General features: G+C 38.7%; 2 protein-coding genes across 2 annotated transcripts in view; one reads left to right on the top strand and one right to left on the bottom strand.

Moving 5' to 3' along the window:
- Positions 1-3,324: 3,324 nt before the first annotated feature.
- Positions 3,325-7,029, top strand: ABITRAM (actin binding transcription modulator). The gene is made up of 6 exons (XM_083873754.1): positions 3,325-3,695; positions 3,792-3,843; positions 5,841-5,970; positions 6,601-6,677; positions 6,750-6,819; positions 6,888-7,029. Exons 1-6 carry the CDS (start codon positions 3,632-3,634, stop codon positions 7,014-7,016), a joined length of 522 nt encoding a protein of 173 aa, XP_083729880.1. The 5' UTR covers positions 3,325-3,631; the 3' UTR covers positions 7,017-7,029.
- A 20-nt stretch (positions 7,030-7,049) lies between these two features.
- CTNNAL1 (catenin alpha like 1) overlaps positions 7,050-19,633 on the bottom strand; it is a gene marked incomplete at its 5' end in the record, with an annotated part of 66,823 nt that continues 54,239 nt past the window's right edge. Inside the window, 8 exons of the mRNA XM_083873415.1 lie at positions 7,050-8,415; positions 8,523-8,606; positions 9,791-9,907; positions 10,027-10,083; positions 10,873-10,921; positions 11,692-11,846; positions 11,942-11,992; positions 15,154-15,191. Coding sequence (XP_083729541.1) covers positions 8,254-8,415; positions 8,523-8,606; positions 9,791-9,907; positions 10,027-10,083; positions 10,873-10,921; positions 11,692-11,846; positions 11,942-11,992; positions 15,154-15,191 — 713 coding nt within the window. The 3' untranslated portion in view covers positions 7,050-8,253. The remainder of the gene's footprint in view (positions 8,416-8,522; positions 8,607-9,790; positions 9,908-10,026; positions 10,084-10,872; positions 10,922-11,691; positions 11,847-11,941; positions 11,993-15,153; positions 15,192-19,633) is intronic.

The raw sequence follows: 19,633 nt of genomic DNA, 5'->3' as shown, positions 1-19,633 counted from the left end.
TTTGTTGTTGTGTACTTCCCTCCCTTCTTGCCTGATAGAAAGGAACACTGTAAAGTTTGGGGTTTGTTGGGATTTTGTTTGTTTGTTTGTTTGTTTTTGTGTTTTTTTTACTTGGAATTTCGCATTTCTTATGGTACTGTGGAAAGTGGTACTTAGTAAAACATGGCCAAAACTATATTATTTGTATTGTTTGGGGGGGTAGGTTGTTTTTTTACTGAATTTATTTACTGTACGTAATTATATGTAATGTTTTTTACTTCCGTGGTTTTGTTGGTTTAAAGAGGTAAAACAACAGTGGTTTTTATTTTAGCACAATTAAAATCAGTGGATACAAAGCACAGTGAGCAAAGTAAAACAAGGGAAACATGTGTAATGGTTAGCGTGTGTTTATTGGTAAAAATTCATCTCTTCTGCATCCACCTGGTTTATACAGAAAGGCAGATCAGTCCATTCCATCCTTTGTGGTGGTGCTGGTTCTCTCAGTAGCTTGTGGATTCCTGTGTCTTATTCCAGTTGGTTTCTACTCCAAAAAAAATATTGTAAAACTGTGTTCTAAGTGTTTACATCAAATGTTTAACTTGTTTCATTCCTTCTCAGTTGCTCTTCACTGATTTCTCAAATCAGCGACAAAAGTCCAGCTCTTAAATTCCCAAAGCTTTAAGATATGTGAGCTTTAAGATATGTGAATTCCATCAAAAAGACTTTCAAAGCAGTGCTGTATCCCACTTTACACTGCCTGAAGTGACAAAGGTGTATTAAAGCCTGTTTGATATCAAGGAGGAGGAGTGCTGCAGGCTGAGATAAACAGTCATTTCCTACAACAGCTTCCTGAAGTAAAGTGTTGATTTACTTTGGGAAAATTAGCTGAGTGGGAGAGCTGCCTACTTCTAGTTCAGTGTGATTGCACACAAACCTGAGCTATGTTTTTTGCAAGAACTAAAGCTGAGAAATCCAAAATAACAAAATTTCTTTGGTAGCAAATCTAGAGAAGCAGTGTTTAAAGATAATAAGTGTATACTTAAGTATGTAGTTTAAGCCTACAGTCTTAATATGTTTAACAACTCTGAATGTCACTGGAGAAAGAAGGTTGAAAAAACCAACAGCAAAATAAATTCTGCATTTGCAGGGAAGATGGACATGTCAAAGTTGTTTAATGAGAATAAATAACAGAATTACGCTATCTTACTAGCTAGCTTTAAAAATTGTAGAAGTAAAACAAATAGAACCTATTTCTGATCCACTGCTTCAAATCGTCAGCTGAATAAAAAGCTTGAACAGCAAGAGAAATGTTTGATGATACTGTGTATGACAGGTTAAAACAGTTTGTTGGTCTGTGATAAGAACGGAAGCCAGGAACCATTCTATCACCTCAGAAACAGATGTTTTCAATTAATTGAGAGGTTTGAGGGTTTTTTAGGAGAAATAGGTACCACAGGAGATTTTGCAGCTAGTGGACTATTAGCTTCTCCTCCTTCAGCCTTTCCTCAGGTTAGCAAGATTGATATTTACTTTTCTGCTCACAGTGATTAAATCCTGTTCTGCACCTCCTTTAAAGCCAGGGATTGAGAAAGGTGTGCTTCCTTCAGCTCTCCTAATGCATCCCTGTGTCCTAGCAGGGTTTTTAAGGCTTGGGCACGGTATTTATCCATGGTGTGGGGAAACTCCATAAATGTGCTGCACTTTAGCCCAGGGGGCTTCCACCTTCCACACCACAATCCTGGCTGCTACAGGAATCAGGCATCTCTGTAGTCCTGGGGGATTTCATACTTCAGTGAGCTCAGCTTGCTTTGAATTTTTCACTGCTGGTTTCTGTTAGCCTACAGCCATAATAGCTGCCAGTTCAGCTGGACTTCTCTTGTCAGGACATGACACAGGAAGCAGGCAGGTAGCCTGCTGTTGCTCAAGAGGTTTTAAGATCAATGAATAAATGATGGAGATAAATCTACAAATTTAAGTATTTCCAGTGGGTTCTTGGCTGGCTTTTGATGTACTCCACTGACATTAAAATATCCACATATCAAAACACACTGCTAATTTAAGAATAAGAAAATTAATTGCCTTTAGAGCATGTGGGCAGAAATGTCTTTATCTTGTACACAAACATATTCCACCCATTCAGTTACTCTTCATCCATTGATGGAGAAATGTCTGTGACAGGCAGCTGTCCAAACTGGTAACTGAGAAGGCTACAGACTAAAACTTGCTGTAGTTTTGTATCAGCAGGATGACAAAAGGTTGATTGTTCTTTTTGTTTGTTTTGAGTTGGTTTGTTTGCTTTGTTGTTGTTTCTCTTTGTCATCCTTATAAAAGTAGAACCTGCATCTGTTGCAATGTACTCACGTTGGAAATACTCATGGTTTGGCAAACTGGTGGGGCCTCTAAGTAGCCCTTTATTTTTGTGCATATATTTTTCTGCTACAGGTTTTGATGTGCCTGGCTACTCTGGATAATAAATCCAAATGTCTGCTTTGTGTATCCGTCTGTAGTTTAATAATGGTACTTGATTTTTATGCTGTTACAGCTGCCTTTAGTGCCTGTGCTAGATGCTGGTAAGCAGAATAGGCAAACGACGCTGGAATCAATTTTGGTTTGGGTTTTTTTCTGTAACATGTTCTTCTAATGGTTTTGGTCTGTATTTTTACGGAATAGGTGGGTAGCAAGAGTCAGAGCAAAGGTGTGGAGGTTCTCAAGTTCTCCCCTGCCTGCCCTGTGGGGATCAGGCACTGGTACGATTTCTCTGCATCCTTTGTGCCTAAATGTGACGCTGTGTGTGTTGTGGGAATGCAACTCTTTTATGTTTATATAAAACACAGCCCAGGCTGAAATGGAATTCAAAGGCTGAAATGGAATTCACAGAGGCTCTCCTGCTGCCTGAACTGAGACACCAGTGCAATTAAAATCTCTGTGGAAAAACCGGGTCATTTGTTATCCACGAGCAGGGAACAAAAACATGTTTTAATGGAATATTGGGGTTTGTTGTTGTTGTTGTTGTTGGTTTTTTTTTTTTTGTTTTTTTGTTTTTTTTTTTTTTTTTTAATTAAAGTATTTTTCTGGTGTGTATATATGGTCACTGTAGCTGTTACTGTATTGCTGTGTGCTGGACAAAATAAACCACTGAACCAAACTGCAGTGTCTGAGCGGTTTTATGCGGATACAGCTAAAGATGTTACAGCCTCGAGGAAAAGAAAAGGGAAAAGAAAAGGAAAAAGGAAGGAAGGAAGGAAGGAAGGAAGGAAGGAAGGAAGGAAGGAAGGAAGGAAGGAAGGAAGGAAGGAAGGAAGGAAGGAAGGAAGGAAGGAAGGAAGGAAGGAAGGAAGAAAGAAAGAAAGAAAGAAAGAAAGGAAAGAAAAGAAAGGAAAGAAAAGAAAAAGAAAGAAAGGAAAGAAAGAAAAGAAAGGAAAGAAAGAAAAGAAAGAAAGAAAAGAAAGGAAAGAAAGAAAAGAAAGAAAGAAAAGAAAGGAAAGAAAGAAAAAGGAAAGAAAAGAAAGAAAAGAAAGAAAGAAAGAAAAAGACTGTATTCTCAGGGTTTTAATCCTCAGGTTTCCCGGGCGGGGCGGGGCGGGGCCGGGTCCGCCCTCCGGCGTCATCGCGGCGCGCCGCCGGGGCGGGGCGGGGCTGTGCGGTGCCGGGCATGGCTGCGGGGGCGGCGGGTCCGGGCGGCGCCGAGCGCTACTTCACACGGTGGTACAAGCCAGGTACCGCCGGGGCCGCGCCGGGCCGGGCTGGGCTGAGCTGGGCTGGGCTGGGCTGGGGCGGCGCGGCCCTGACTCCTGTTTGTGCCCTTGTTGCAGACGTGAAGGGGCGGCCGTGCGAGGACTTCTGCGTGCTGCAGCACTCCAACAGGCGAGTGGCCGCGGGAGGCGCTCCCGGAGGGAACGGCGGTGGCTGCAGCAGCCGCGACACGGACAGGGCTGGCCCGGGACACGGCACCGGGCGAGCCTGCCTTGTCCGGGAAGGTGGGAGGTGGGGAGAGTGGCAGATCGGCCTCTCCCTCTTTTAATTGCCGCTCCAATGAGAAGCGGAGGGGTTGGCCTCTCTCGATCTCAGAGAGTCTTTTCTAACCCAATGGATTCTGTGATCAGCAGGAGCAGAAGAACAATGTTCCAAAAGGCCCTCCCGTAAGGACATTTTGAAGGAGTCTGTTTAACTTGATTTAGAACTCCTTCAGTTTGAACAAACATTCAGCTTTTTCTAGATAAAACTTAATTGCTTTTCCTTGTACACACACACTAATGGATGGTGAAGGCACGAAAGTGTCTTGCTTCTGCTTGGATGTAGCTGGATATTCAGTTATTTGGAGTAATCAACCTGTTTCTGGTATGGAGTCACCGTCCATGCCTTACCTCCCCCTGCTGCAGCCTGTTGGGGCATCAGGAACATTTCTGGGGTGTTTAGTCCCAGAGGGAAGAAGAGAACCACTGTCCACACAAAACCTGGCAGGGCCAGTGGCTCTTGGGTTGAGGGAAGGTGAGGCAGCATTTGTGTTCTCAGTGAGTTGCCTGCTCTAGGAATTCAGAGTAAAAGGAAGGGTGTGCTTGGCACAGGGCACAACCATCACCTGGCTGCAGCCTTTGGAGTTGGAGTTTCTCTGTGGCTGTTTCCTGCAGTTCCTCCTCCTCAATGCTTTCAAAAGGGAAACCAGAGTACCTTCAAATGGCAGGTGTGACAGTAGCAGCAAGGAAGGACACCCTTCTATTTGTACTGAATACTAAATATAATCAGAGGTGTCTCATATAAACAATCTTTTAAATCCTACTGATACATTCAATTGTCTGTGAACACTGTTCTGATTCTTAGAATTCTGAATTATCAGGACCCTTGGATTCCACAGCAGCCAGATGTTCTGTAAAGTATTTTACCACTGCTATGTATGGGGCTGTGGCTCAGTTTGCTGTTTCTAGGCAGTGTAAAGTTGTCTCTTGATTTTTTGTTTTGAGAGGTCTCAGCTCCATCAGGTAACAGCTCGAAGATAATTTGTCATCTTCCCCTTAGAAGGAGACTGGGATGAAGGGAAGTAGCTCTGCTGCTTGGACATGCTGGATGCATTCACCAGGATCCAGCTCCCTCTTGTGGGAGCTGCACAGCCAGAACTCCCCAGGAGTGTGGGGAGATGGATACAGCATTCTCAGGGAGAGATCTGGTTCTGTGCCCTGGTTTTCTCTGCAGTCACTCTTCTGTGGATTCTGGTGCTTGCTGTAGGTTTTATACTCTCAAACAGAATATCTTCCACTCCTCATTTACTGGCAAGTTCATGGCTGTGCATTAGGCATGGTTCTAGGCCAGGCAGGCCAACTCTCTTCAGCTGGGTTTGTCTCAAATTGTCCAGTGTCATGGTAAGAAATAAAACTCCTTTAGAAAAAAATGAAATACAAGCAGCAAGTTAACTAAGGCCTAGATCACCGAAGGATTTATCAGCTATAACTCTTCACCACAAAGGGCCTTTAGCTGTTGAGAAACACTGCTTTGTGTTACATTTTGTGACAAAAGTACATTGTGATTTACTTGTCTTAACCCGAATACCTACTTCAGCTACTGGCTGAAATGAACCAACTCTTGGGGCTCTCTTGGGGTACAACAGATAGAGCAGCACTGGCTTATTTAAAAGCAGTGGTTCTGTTTCAGTAAGAAGTGTAGTGCTTTTGACAGTCCAGTCTGGTATCTCAAAATGAAGCATTTCCTGTGGGAGTGGCTATAGGTCAGAATACCATTTTCATTCAGTTTGGTACAGCAGATGTCAAATAAGATAGGGAGCCAAGGTTGTGGGATTGCTTAGAGCACAAAGGTGTGGCTTCTTACAACTACAGTGAGTAATTGTTTTGTTGTTTGGTTTTTTTTTGCAGGATCTGTGTCATCACCTTGGCAGAAGCCCACCCTCTTCTTCAAAGTGGGAAAACAATTAAAAACATTAATTACCAAATCAGTGCAAACTGTAGCAGACTTCAGAATAAGGTTTCTGGGAAGTCAAAAAGGGTATGGGCTTTTTGATTTCCTTAGTTTTAAGTATAATTTCTCACACTGCCTGAGATCTTTGTCCTTTCTTGGACAGAAACCCAGCAGGTTACTTTTGTATTTCATTTAAAACCAGCCCCTCTGTACTTGAAGAATTTAGACTTCCTCAGGAGGTGCTTGTCTGCCTGTCCCAGCCAGGGTTTTGCAGTGCTCCTACAGCACTGGTGGTTTCCAGTGTTGCTCAAACCCATTCACTTCTAGTAATTTTTTGGTAGTGTACAGTGTACACATCCATAAAATAATAAAAATTTATTTCCAAGAAGATATAAAGGATTTAGAGCCTACTTTTTTTTCAAGTAGATCTAGATAGTAGTAGATGGGCCAGTTCAGTGTGGTGAGGTTTTGCAGGTGCAGTTGAACTTGGTTACACCAAAATCACTGACTAAATCTGTAAGCTTGGAACAAGCTTCTATTTGATTTGTGCACATAACTGAGTTGGCATCTTCCCTTCTGTAGGGAAGCACAGCTCTGGAACTTGGAATGACCCATAAATGTCACACATCCTTCCTTTTAGACACTGCTGATGGTAATACTTTTAGAAGCCCTGTGTAATTAAAACTACAGACATGTTTATTTATTTTCCAAATGCAGGGAGCTCAGTTTTTAACGGAACTTGCCCCTCTGTGCAGGATATCTTCATCAGATGGAGAGGAATACACCATTTACAGGTAAGGTTTTTCCCATTTTTTTCTTACCTTGACATACCACACACACACCTACAGAATCTGAACCTTTCGCAGTTGCATACGAGGGCGGCTGATTGAAGTGAATGAGAACATCCTCACTAATCCTGCTCTTCTGCAAGAAAAGGTAAGACACTTTCTTGTTCTTTATTTTTCAGCTTTTATTTCACTGCTAACTTCAGTCTTGCTTTTTAGCCATCAACTGAGGGGTACATCGCAGTGGTTCTACCCAAATTTGAAGAAAGCAAGAGTATAACTCAGGGACTTCTGACACAGAAGGAGTATGAGGAAGTTTTGCTGAAACGCCGCAGTTCTGCTTCATGAAATCAACTCTACATTTCCTGTCCATATTTGATACTAAATAACTTTTATTGTACACTCTGAGTTTTATAGTATTGAAAAGGACCACTGCCAGTTTTTAAAAGTGGAACTAAATTCTTTGATTCATAAAAGAATAAACCAGTTCAAATAATTTGTATATTAAAATTTCTGTAAAAACTTAATGTAAATTTTTTCTTTTTCTCTGAATTCTAGGACTACAGGTTTTTAAATAAGTTCAGAATGACATGTTGGAAATTATTTATGTTCCACAATCAGCTTTGCTTCTGCTTAATGCAAGCACAGCACATTTAAAAAAATCATAGCATTTAGGTATCATGTAATTTAGCTAAACTAATACAATATGGAGTTTGACACAGGTGAATGGAAAACAAAAATGCAACAAAAGCCTATGTACAAAGAGCAGATAAACATATTTCACACCAAGTTGTACTTTCATAGTATCTTGAAGTCAAATAATGCCCTTTGTACAGAATTTTGTAATAATCAGTGTCTATTTTCTTCAGTTTTAAATGACATAATGTCAAGTCTACATAATACTTCAGTGGTTCTACAGGCAACTCAAATTCTGCTCAGTAAGTTTTAATAAAAAAGAAAGCAACAACTGCCATCTACAAATAGGGTAAAAGAAAAAGGCTTTGAATCAAAACTATTAATCACTTAGAAATACACTTTTTGTAGAGATGAATCATGTCAAGATTAAAATTTAGGGGTGCAGCTATTGAAAGAGGGGGTTTTTTTTCCCTAGAACTACTTCATTGCAGGTATAACTTGTAACTAAGGTAACATTTCAGTGCTTCAGGCCACAGCCTTTCAGACTATATTCCTGATTCTGCTTTATCAAATACATAGACTGAAATAGGCCAGAGATGAGTGTACAGACTTCAACAGTAGTGTTACATAGAGCGTATGCAGCACAGGGGTCTTTACAGAAAATGTCTATTAGCAGCATCTTTGGGTTGACACATCCATTAAGACATTCGTAAGCATTAATTACAAAATCAATAGTGAGCATAGGAAAGGCTTTCACATTATAAAAATACAGAGCATTTGGACTAGCTGGTGTATTAATGGCTAAGTAACAGGACATCTATTAGATGTGACAAAGGTCAACAGTTTTATATCAAATTAACCTGGCTTGACTTCCCACAAAAGAAAGCAGTTTTGAAACTTCAAGTGTTATTTTCAAATGGGAGTTCCTGCATTTCTCACAGTGCTATGATTACTTGCTCTCTAAAAAAGTCATGTTTGTTACATGATTTTCTAAGGACTTGATGCCAAACGTGTCCACTCTTCTTTCTGGAGTACGTGCATTTGTAGTGGTTCGTATTTTGTCCTCTTTCCATGGTGGAGCAGGCTTAAGACAACCATTTCCTGCTTTAGTCTGCGAATGTATGTAAGAAATATTTCTTAAAAACAACCAACCAACCAACCAACCCAACCAAACAAACCCCAGAACTTTTAGATAGTACAGATTTAGCAAGTACTCACCTTTCTCAGTAATTTGCAACAAAGTGGAAGAAGTTGACATAACAGAGTCATCACATTCCTTGTTTTCAGAATGCATGCATCAACCTAAACAAGACAAGTAATAGTAGAGTAGTACAACTCAATACTTGTGTTAGGCAGTCGTTTTTGGGATGAGATGGTGATCTGCTTTGAGCTGGGTTAAATAATACTTGTCCTTTTGAAATATCTCCTAATCAAATGGGTTTGCCTACATTTTTAAAAATTTCTCTGTATAGCACATATAAAACAAGAACATCCCTTCTGTTAAGCACGACTCGAGCTATGATGCAGACACATCCCAAGAGAATGAACTACTAATAATATTATATTAAACAGTATCAGAAGTCTCTTGGAAAAGAGCTCTTATGATTTAAGTCTGAATCATCACAACTCTTCATGGTTTTCCTTTTGTTTTATGTCTTGCCAGTATGATTTAGAAAGCCATGCATCATCTAACCCTTAGCTGAATGTTACACTGAAAGTTATCTCAAGTCTTAACACTCAGCACAGGTCACAAGTCTGAGCCCTCAAACATTAATTTGAGAACTTGTTATTGCTATGTACTGATACATCACCGTATAAACAGACTGGAGCTCCCATTTAACATGGAGAGTGTAAAACAAAACCACTCAGTAGTCCCCAGGTGCTCAGTTTGGTTCTGAGTGGCTTGCATGCTTTAGCCAGTTTCACACCCTGCCGGAAAACTGAAACACCTTTTCCGGAGCGAACTGGAAACAAACATCCAGGTGTGTGGAAATGGTCTTGCTCACATTGATCACTGCTGGCTCAGGGACATTGATCCCCTCTGATCTTTGCAGATCTACTCTTTGTGTTAACAGTGATGAAACTTTCATGGCAGCTGTCTAAGTAGTTATTTATAGCAAATATGAATATTGGAAAAAAATCAGCGCAGTCCAGGGTAGACGCTACCTACTGATAAACAAATGTGTTTCAGTAGTGGAATTGGGGATTTGGAATTTGTTACATTTATGTTAATCATCAATAACAATAATAACAGTAATTATTACGGTGAGAGAAATACATATTACCTTCATTAAAATTTTGATCTCTGAAGTCTATACTAAGGTACACTTAATTACAGTTCCTGTTTATCTGAATGGCATTCTAGTGCATTACAGGACTACTTGCAACTTAATTCCATATTTTAACTGGAGCATAAATTATTAAATTACTTAATTTCAAAACAAGTTAGGTGTTACTTTGAGAAATACATATGATTTTTACCTTACCTTTGTAAATGTAGCACTTTTACCCTGAGCAGAAGCTTTAGCTGTTACCTGGAGCTGCTTGCACATAGAGATGAGTTTTTCAGCCTCCAACAGAAGCAAAGGCTTGTCATCATGTACCTGGTATGCAGTCCAGGAAGACAAAATAACTCTGTGTTAAAGACTCCAATATTAAGTTAAGGGAGGAGACAGCACAAGCAACTTCTAAGCAGTATCACTGATATCATAAGATACATCACCTGATCAGAAAGAGCATGAAGAGCTGATGCAAGCTTTGTGCCCTCTGTGGCAAAAATCTGAGAGGAGAAAGCATATAACAAAATGAAACACAACAGAAGGCAAGGCTTTTCCCCTCCTGTTTTAATAATGTGCTTTTAAGTAAAATGGTAACAAGAAATACTTGTAATAATTGTATACATCTATAATTCACAAGTCAGCAGTTTGCAGTGACTTCTGAAATAACCTACACTACAAACTGCCATCCTCACAGATAAGCAGAGTTTAAAGGCATTCTCTTTACATATAACAAAACCCCCAACTTCCAATTATTTTTTGCACTCACAAATGTGGCACCTCTCAAATGTTTTGTGGGCAGATGACACCTGCCCTGTTGTATTGTCCTTTCAAAGATAACCAATATCCTGTTACACACAGGCATGCACCCTGGAAATGGCATCCCACATCCCTTCACTTAGGCCCTTGTCTTGTTTGCATTATGCAAGTTTTTACATCTTCTTTCTTCCTCATGAAAGTCCTGTTGCTCAGGCTAGGGATTTAGTATCTGTTAACACTGGCAGGAACTAGTGACACAACAAATACTACAATACTACAGATGTGTTGAAGTATTTGCCATAATGCCAGTTTGCTATCCCTCCTCCTAGCTGGAATCTGTCAGTGTAATAACCCTGTAATAATACTAGAACACTGGGAAGTTCACTTTCAGAATATGTACCAGAGCTGCTCAAAATCTACAGCTGCCAGTCAATTCATGGTACACTGTACTTATGTGAAAGGAATCAGACACTGAAGTTCCTGACAGGCTTCACTCAGAGTGTCTATGTCCTATTTCATTAAAAATACATTACCTCTGCCTGATGAAATAAATCTTGAGTAGTTTTCAGAAGTCCTTCTCCTCTGTAGGAAATAACAAAAGCAGAAGATATGCCATTTATTGACTGTAAATTATTTTGGTTGCTACTTAAAAAAATTATAGTCTCACCACTGAACTGTAAATATCAGTCTTTTAGAAGATACTAGACACAACAATAACTACGTACAGGAACTGCATTAAAAAATATTACACAAACACCTCAGTAGCTACAGTACTGTTGTGGAATTAACAATGGCTCAGTTCTCATAAACTGAACAAGATTAGAAATCCACGTCTCTGGCATACTGAGTATAATTGGGCTAGTAGGTAACAAAAAAAAAATCTCAAGCAAACCTAAATTCTTCAAGTAAGAAAGCTGACACTGCACAAGACAAGTTTCAGAAAACACTTTTCAGTACAGCAAGGATCAGTGATTCTCATCTACAGGTATATCTCATCTACAGGTATATACTTGTGCTTTCATTCCCTTAATTTTCAAAGTATTTATGAACATACTTCTTAAAATATTTTCCATACCCAAGAGACATTTAAATAATGTCTCTTAAATAATTTTTAAATAGATGCCCTCCAACAAAACACGTGTTCAGCCCTTTGAAAATAAAAGGGGGGTGTGAAATTAGGAGGTTTTTAACAGCTTAGGAATTTATAAAAAAACATAAAGCCTACAGACAGAACCAAGTTATTTTCTAAATGGATCCCAGTTATTATGCTCTGAAAATGAAATTTGTTCTTTCTTATAAACACTGTTAATGCTCTTTTTCCCACCAAAATTTCCCACGTGCAGTGTAATTACCTGGTAAATAAATACATGGAATAGGCCATACTTGACATGCCTTGCCCATGTTGCACAATCTCATTCTCCTGATCCTCCCATTTCTCTGTCTCAGAATCCACATCAGATGTTAGCAGATGCAATTCTAATCCAAGTTTTGCAATTTTCGCCTGTTCCTGTAAATGGTAACCATATTTATGGCACTTAAAAACATATTCCTCAGACAAGATAAAAATATGGAAGTTTTTTTACTAAAATGATGGTATCTTACCTCAGTATCTAGTTTGACTGGCTTTAATGCTTTCAGATTTGCATTATGCTTCTGTTTCAAACAAAAAATAATATTTTTAAATAAAAGGAATTGGTAATCATTTTACTAGCAAATCTTGAAGAGGTAGCTCTATATTCAGAGAAAGACTTTGCAGAAGAGTTCCAGAGGTTCAAATAAACATCTCAGCAGAAACTGAGAACCTGTTCTGATCTGTCTGTCCTGAAATGGCAGGTGCAGATGCCCTGAAATTGCAAGGGGAAGACCTCTTCCATAGTTCTCAGGCTCCACTTCCTAATGTAATAAAGTCTCTTCCCTTTACCCTGTAAATCCTCAATAATACTCAGGACTAAACAGTCTTAAGCAAGTACTCCTGCACGGATTTTTCTGTTACTGCTATAATAAGGATGCTGATTTGGCTAATAGCAAGCTGATGTAGGCAACAACCCATACAAATGCTGGTGTGAGGAGGCAGCTGTAAACATATACTGACACTGTGCTCTTTTAATAGGTTTCCTTATTTTATTTAAGTCATGAATTATCTAAAATATCAGTCTGGCTGCAAGCCAAATATTACCTCACATTAAACAGTAATTAGTGGTACTGATGTGAGTGGACTACCTGGTAAGGTAGTGCTTGCCAACTGCATGACACACTCAGGCAGTAATTAATCATTTATTTCATAATATTTTGCTGTTCTTGGCTTTAATTTCGTGTGCTGGTGCTGCCACTGTGCAAAGACAGCAAAACCACCAGAAGTGGGAGGCACAGTCCACATTCAGAAACCACTGGACTGCAGAGGAATAGTACAAAGTCGGTGTCATAACTTGGAGAGGTGTGAGGCACAGGAGGAAGCTGGATAATCTCAGTCCCCAACTGAGAGCCTTGTCTGAGATTCTGAAAAACTCTGAAAAAAACCTCCTGCTATTCATTAGTGGGAGTACTTGGGGAAATTAGGCTCAGTAATGCCTGCAGGGGAAAAAATAACCAAGAAACAACTGTTCATTGTGAACAGCATCAGAAATGAGTTTCAGGTGCCATCTCCATTTCTCATTTCAAGAATCTGAGCAAAAGTACTCATACTGAAGTTCGTAGTGCAATTTGGTGCTCAGTTTAGCTTTCTGCCACTTCTCTTTTCCCATCTAAAAATATTTAAATATTCTGAATCTTATGAATGTCTACCCAGATTAGACACTGCAATTCTGCCTATGTATTAGAAATGCAGATCTCATATCGAGACATTTAGCACAAAGGACTGATACTCCTAATTGTGATTTGACTATACTGCATATTAGAAATGCAATTTCAGAAATGCTGTTTTTAAGGCAGTGTCTTAAAAGAAGAAAGGAAGACAAAACCAAACTAGATTTGTTTGTAAGCACAAACTTTGTTCTAGAAGGTAGGGCAAGTATTTAACCTGCAGAGTGAAGGGTATTCAAGAAAACCAGCACAGGTTACAACAAATCAGTTTTTCCATTCACAAATAAGAATGCTCACAATGTTTTTGCAGTTTTCTCCACACTAGTGTTCATTTGCATTTTTGAATAGTACTACTGTTAAAAGTCAGATCAGTAGATATGTTATTCTGCTTTTAGAACATGATTCAACACTTTAAACCACAGAGAAAAAATATGCATTAAGTACACACATGAATCATCACTGCTGCTCTGGTCCTCATCTACAGCATGGTCTAGGGTGCCACTCATTACCAGCAAACAGCAATTAATCAGATGTAACAAAATGTGATCCAATTAGATTGGCAGGAACAGTGTGGCCTCTGTGCAGGGACAGCGTGGGCAGCCACCAGGCAGAGCAAATCTGTGGTGGCAGTAGTGGGAGGAGAGACTCTGCTGAGAGGAACAACACCATGAAGAGAGGCAGTTCCAAAGCTCAGAGTATCAGCTAGGCATAGAAATGACTCTGTAAAGAAACTCTGGTGTCCTGAGGATGCAATCTACATTTTCTGTCTACTTTCAAACTGTGCTTTTTCTAACTCTCCACGATGGTATCTTGCAAAACTCAAAAAGAAGGCAGCAACCTTTCAAACAATAACAAAGCAGAACTGTTTAAATGCTGACCACAAAATTTTTATTGAAATATTTTTAAAAACTATGAATCCATAAGTGGGACTCTGACTGCAAACATTGAATCTCTAAATTATGAAGTCCAGAAGCTATGTGTCTTAGTCAAACTGGTGTTAGTCAAACTGGTGAGGGACAGAAACCCTATCCGAAGTTTTAATATTTAGTTCCATAACTCTGAAATTCACCCATGCTCATGAAGCCTAATGTATTATATTTAAATCTGCAGACTGGATTTATAAAACTTTTTAAAAAATATTGAATTTATAAAGCTTTCCTCTTTTCATAAGGGTTAGAAGTTGTATTGTGTTTGAAGTCGCAGAACTGCACAACAGAAAACATGGAGACAGAGGACCATTTTGAAATGGTCCCAAATTCCTCAACACTACAGGTGGTTAAGGAAAGAAAGCAAGGAGAGAAAGAAACAAGCTAGAGTTTACTGTATCTTTTGAGACCATTCTTTCCCTTTTTCCTACCCATGGAAAGATCCAGTTCATAGCAAATGGATCAAACGACTGATTACATGAGACTTACAAGGTTTAGGAGGCTTCCTAACACAGAGACTCAGAAACAGTGCTGTATCAATTATAATCAGCTAAGAATGTTAAATACCTCACACCTAAAAATTTGGTGTAACTTTTTTTTATAAACACACTGAAGATCAAAGAAGGAAACAAGAACCCATTAAGAGGCTACAACAGGTTCGAACATGAACCCTTGTTCCAAGTAGGTTAACGCAGGCTACAATGTTAAGTCTTGGTAGCATGATTTATTTTTTCTTTCAGTTTTCACTATATTGCAGCATATTCCTACTGTTTTAATAGCAACAATACACATTTTTGTTTTATAGCATGACAGTAGAGTATGCGGTAAAAAATTAATGAACAGGAATTCAAGTTTACAGTTTACATACAATCAAAGTGATTAAAGCGCATTACATAACTAGTTACACTGGTCTTCAGTCTGTTTATTATTCATTTAATAAATTGGCAAACTTTTGATATTTTACTGTCAGCCATCCAGTCAGAATGCATGTTACCAAGATATTGTTATGTCCCCATCAAGTTGTGACAGGAAAAGAAGTCAGAGAACAGCAGATACAAAGTAAACACAACAAACCCAAAAGCAACTTACCCCTGGTCTGGGCAGTGATAGGTAGACACGCTTCTCTCCTATGAAGAACACACAGGTTTATACCAAAATTTGTATGCAGATTTTAATCAGTGGGATCAAATGCCTTACTTCATCCTTCCTTCAACTGCAGTACTATAAAAGCAAATCACTTACCTGTAATTCCTCTGAATACTGCAGAAGATTCTCTTGTCTCATGCTTTCAGAGACAGGCCAAGAGCTCTGCACTGCTCGGATTTTAGCAACTAGCAATTATGAAAGCTGCTCTGAACATTTCCCTAAGTAACATTTCTAGTCCCCTGCATGTATTTTACAAGGAAGTAAAGCAACTCTCTCCAATGACTCAGTAGCTACATGCAGTTTTGTCACAAAATACAGAACACAGAATTGTAGCTCCATGTATGACTTTTCTTGGCATGGGTTGAATGGGCTGAAATTTGGAGTAGACAGTGCCACTAGTGAGAAATACCTAGGCAGGTTTTCCTAAGTAATGCAAATAAAATTCTCATGTTGTACTGTACTATATGTATCCCATGTGTGCTGTATTTCATAAAGAAGGAAGTTCTGCAGCATTTTACACACTTATTGAATTGTTTCTTTTATTGCCAGGAGCCTACAATATTCCAAGTCTGAGCAAAACAAATTAAGAAAGAAAAAAATCATTTTTGGGTGTTACCTAAAAATTGATAAGAAGACTTTATTTTCAAGAAGAAACAGTGCCTGGGCTAACAGCCTAAGATAAGAGTTTCAATTACCAGAAGACATAGTAGTCTATGAAGACTTGCATTTATTACAAAAGATTCAGGAGAGGAAAGTTTTCTAAGCCAAATTAAAATAAATAAAATACTTAAGAGCTAGTAAGGAATTGGTACTACCAAAAAACCTAGAAACAATCAAAAAAACCCTGCCCTACCAACTGAAACCCAAGGGCTACTACAATGGATGTCAGTACAGCTTTACATAGAGAGGATGCATTACAACAAAAGACAAGCAACAAACCCCTCTACAATTGCTAATTCCTCCTCTTTTATCAGCTCCTAGAGAAATTCCATTCTGAGTCCTCACAAGAAAGTTCTTTTGTGCATTGAGGATTTTTTGAAAGCATGCCTTTTATCTCCTGACACAACAGGAAGTTCATAATCTCCATGTCTGGACAACTAAAATTTTAGGATGCCAACAAGTGTCCTTCAATCCTCTTGAAAAATAGGAGAATGGAACCTTCCTTTCTAAGATCACCTTTTCCTTTCCCCTATGCAGTTTTGCAAAAGATGAATGAACTAACAGGCCACAAGCTGCATAACCTTTTTTTTTTTCAGAATGCAGAGTTATTCGGATATTAATTGCCCAAACATGTATCCAAGCAAGATTTCTCCCTAAAGACTGATACAAATTATGAGAAGTCATTTACAACATCCTACACATCAAAACATCAGCTAAAGGGCATGTAAGAAAGCATGTAAGACATGGCAAGAACAAAAGTGAACTTCCAATTTTAAATGCTGCAGCATAAAAGATCTCCTTGGAGCTACATAAAAACTTTTTGTGCCTTGTTAAGAAGTTCAAACACAAAAAGCTTTGATATAACAAATGGAATGGAAATACTCACTGCAATGACACAGTACTTGTACACACAAGGCAGGCATTCAGAATTATGGAAACCAAATGGAACGTGGTGGCAAACAGAAGTGAGAAAATAAAAATTGTCTTTGCTCTTCTAGTAATTCCCATTATGTGGCTTAGCAAGGTTTAGTTGCTCACCATATTCAAAAAGAAGAAAGATCTAACTATTTATTTCTTGGAACATTTTAAAAATTCCTGAAGAGCACAAGACACACAAAACCCACACTTCACTGGACACACAGATACCAGACCTTTCAAAAGAGCAGATCAACTCACGTCAGAAATAATCCTACTTAATCAGAAAATACTTAATTCAATCAGTGTAAAAGCAGAACTTTTATTCCATTAACAGAATATACACCTAAAATTTTTTAGGTATTTAATTTCCTTAATTTGTGTGTCAGATCTCTGCTCTTATATCAAGAGGCTTTTTTCACCATGATGGTCTTCTTTTTATTTGACTCTGCCTTTGTTTTTCCTAATGTGTTTTCTTAAACATGTTTTTCCTTTTTCCATTTTAAAATAATTTTCATTATTTAATTCTCTTTGTCTTCCAATTTTCCGCTTTCTACTAGTTCCAATCCTGTTTTTCCCTCCATAATACCCCTATTTCAACTTTTAATTCCTGCTTTTGATGTCACTTCTGCTCGGACAGTATGGCAGCATGCCTGGTTCACTCTTCTTTCTAGAATTTGAGCTTCCTAATTCTGAAATTCTGATCTGTATCACCTATTCATCATTTACAGCCCTTCAAAAACCTCCTGGTCATTCAACTCCTCTCGAACCAAGTGGGCAAAACAGAGGAGAAGGGCAGAAAAGTATGTTATTTTCAGAAACCATTCTCTCACTTCTGACCCAAGTTACAGGAGAGCAAGTCAGAGGATTATTTATTTACATTCTTCTCCATCATGTTCAAACCAAAACATTAGAAAAAAGGGACTGGGCTGATATCCACCAGTTTGGATTGATGAAAAGTACTTTTGTCTGTCATCTCAAAGTGCAAGAGCCTATGAGTTAAGCATCAAATGGAAATGAACCAAACAATCCCTCTGTGGACAGAATCGGACTTCTTATGCCTGGCAGGAGCCACGCTCTGGAGGAGCCTGTCACCCTCCTCACCCCAGCCTGGACACACCAACAACGTGGAGAACAGGCCCTCCTCACTGCTGGATTAAAAAGTGGTTTAGGATTGAGCAAAAGAAGGACAATTGTACTTTGCTGTACAGTTCTGCACAGCACAGGAGTATTTCCAAAATACAAATGAGGGTTACTGGGCTGTGGTGTGCTCACCAACCTCCCCCACCCCACCATACCTGTGAATCCTGCTCCCCTAGAGAAGCTTTTTTTAATTTGGGCATGTTCTGGTATAATTTCATTAAAATTGAGTAAAATATTGCTTCACTTTCAAGCTAAATCCAGCTCCTCCCATGTGCATTTGGAACCTCAGTATGAGAAATACCTCATTTTATGTTATTAAAAAAACACTGGATAAGGAGCTGTGCAGTTGCTTGTAAAAATAAAATGAGTATAAACAATGTGAATCTAGTGTAATCAGAAAAATGCTTCTTTTATTTGATGTGTCCAGCACATTTAGTCACCATTCAATTTTTGCATCTTAAGCTGAATTCTGAACTCTCTAACAAAGCCAAACATTTAAATTGGTAGTACAAAAATACAAGTTTTTAAACTGAGGAGAAAAAAAATATACCTCTTACTGTAATTCTATCTCATGTTACATACAGTCACAATTTTACTAGGAATAAAGCACTTGATACATTTTAGTCTGTAAAATACAGACACTTCTACCAACTTCAACATTAACAGACAAGTGTCATGAATTACAAGAAGAATAAAGTCTTATCAAATATTGTGAAACTCCTTTGTGTTTGGAGGCAAGTTTTATGAATGCCACTCCTATAATCTCTGAGCAATTAAATATGTTTGTTTCATTTATTTATTGGATCACCAGTTTTGTCTTTTTGGAGAAGGAAAATGTTTGAAATGGCAAAGTAACTTTGGGGTATTTTCTGGTAGAAAAAAGGTGGGGGTATTTGGGTGAGACTTCTTCCCCTCCCTTTTTTTTTTTTTTTTTTGAATGACAAGAGTCACTCTTAAGTCCAACAAGAGAACACAAGCAAACAAAACCAGATGAGCCCACAATACAGAGGAAAACTTTGTAGAAGACAGGTGGATATAAGAGACCAAATTACTTCTCTAAGGACATAATTGGTGGCTACTATGAAACAATCCAGATTCAGATGAAAGTCTTTAACAAGGCTGGGCCATGGGACTAGAAAAACTGAGATTACTTAAGAGTGCTTGGCAATACAAGATCTAATGCACCCAAGGCCAAAGAGAGAACACAAGCTACGGTTAGTATGTTACCAGTGGCTGTATCTGAACACTTGTATGCTGAAAGAAAGATTGAGGAAATGAGAGACACTACCAAGAACACACTTGTGTGGTTATGTCAAACAAGAGAAATCTTTACTGCATCACTCATGGCCTCCAACCTGCTCAGCAACACCTACCCATTCTCCTTTCCCTCCTTCAACATTGGGTTGCCCTTGTGAAATAATGCTTTAAAGAAAATGGAAAATACCTCTTATTGAATATGTGTTATCTGCCATCAACAGCCCCAAGAGAAAGTTATTAACTACAGAAGAGGCTGGGCATCTGACATTAAGAATAATTTGTTTGGAGAGCCAAGGATAAGCTTTGCTGTGGCTGCATGATTCTCATCCTATTTTTTTTAAATACAGTAATATCTATGTATATATATCTATGCACACACAGAGATAGATATAAATATATAAAAAAGTTAGCATTCAACCTTGCTAGACCACTATATGAATATGAAAAA

This window comes from Zosterops lateralis (assembly GCF_965231275.1).
Source record: "Zosterops lateralis genome assembly, chromosome: 1".
NCBI lineage: Eukaryota > Metazoa > Chordata > Aves > Passeriformes > Zosteropidae > Zosterops > Zosterops lateralis.
The sequence above is the reverse complement of the archived record's forward strand: the minus strand, read 5'-3'. Positions and strand labels throughout refer to the sequence as shown.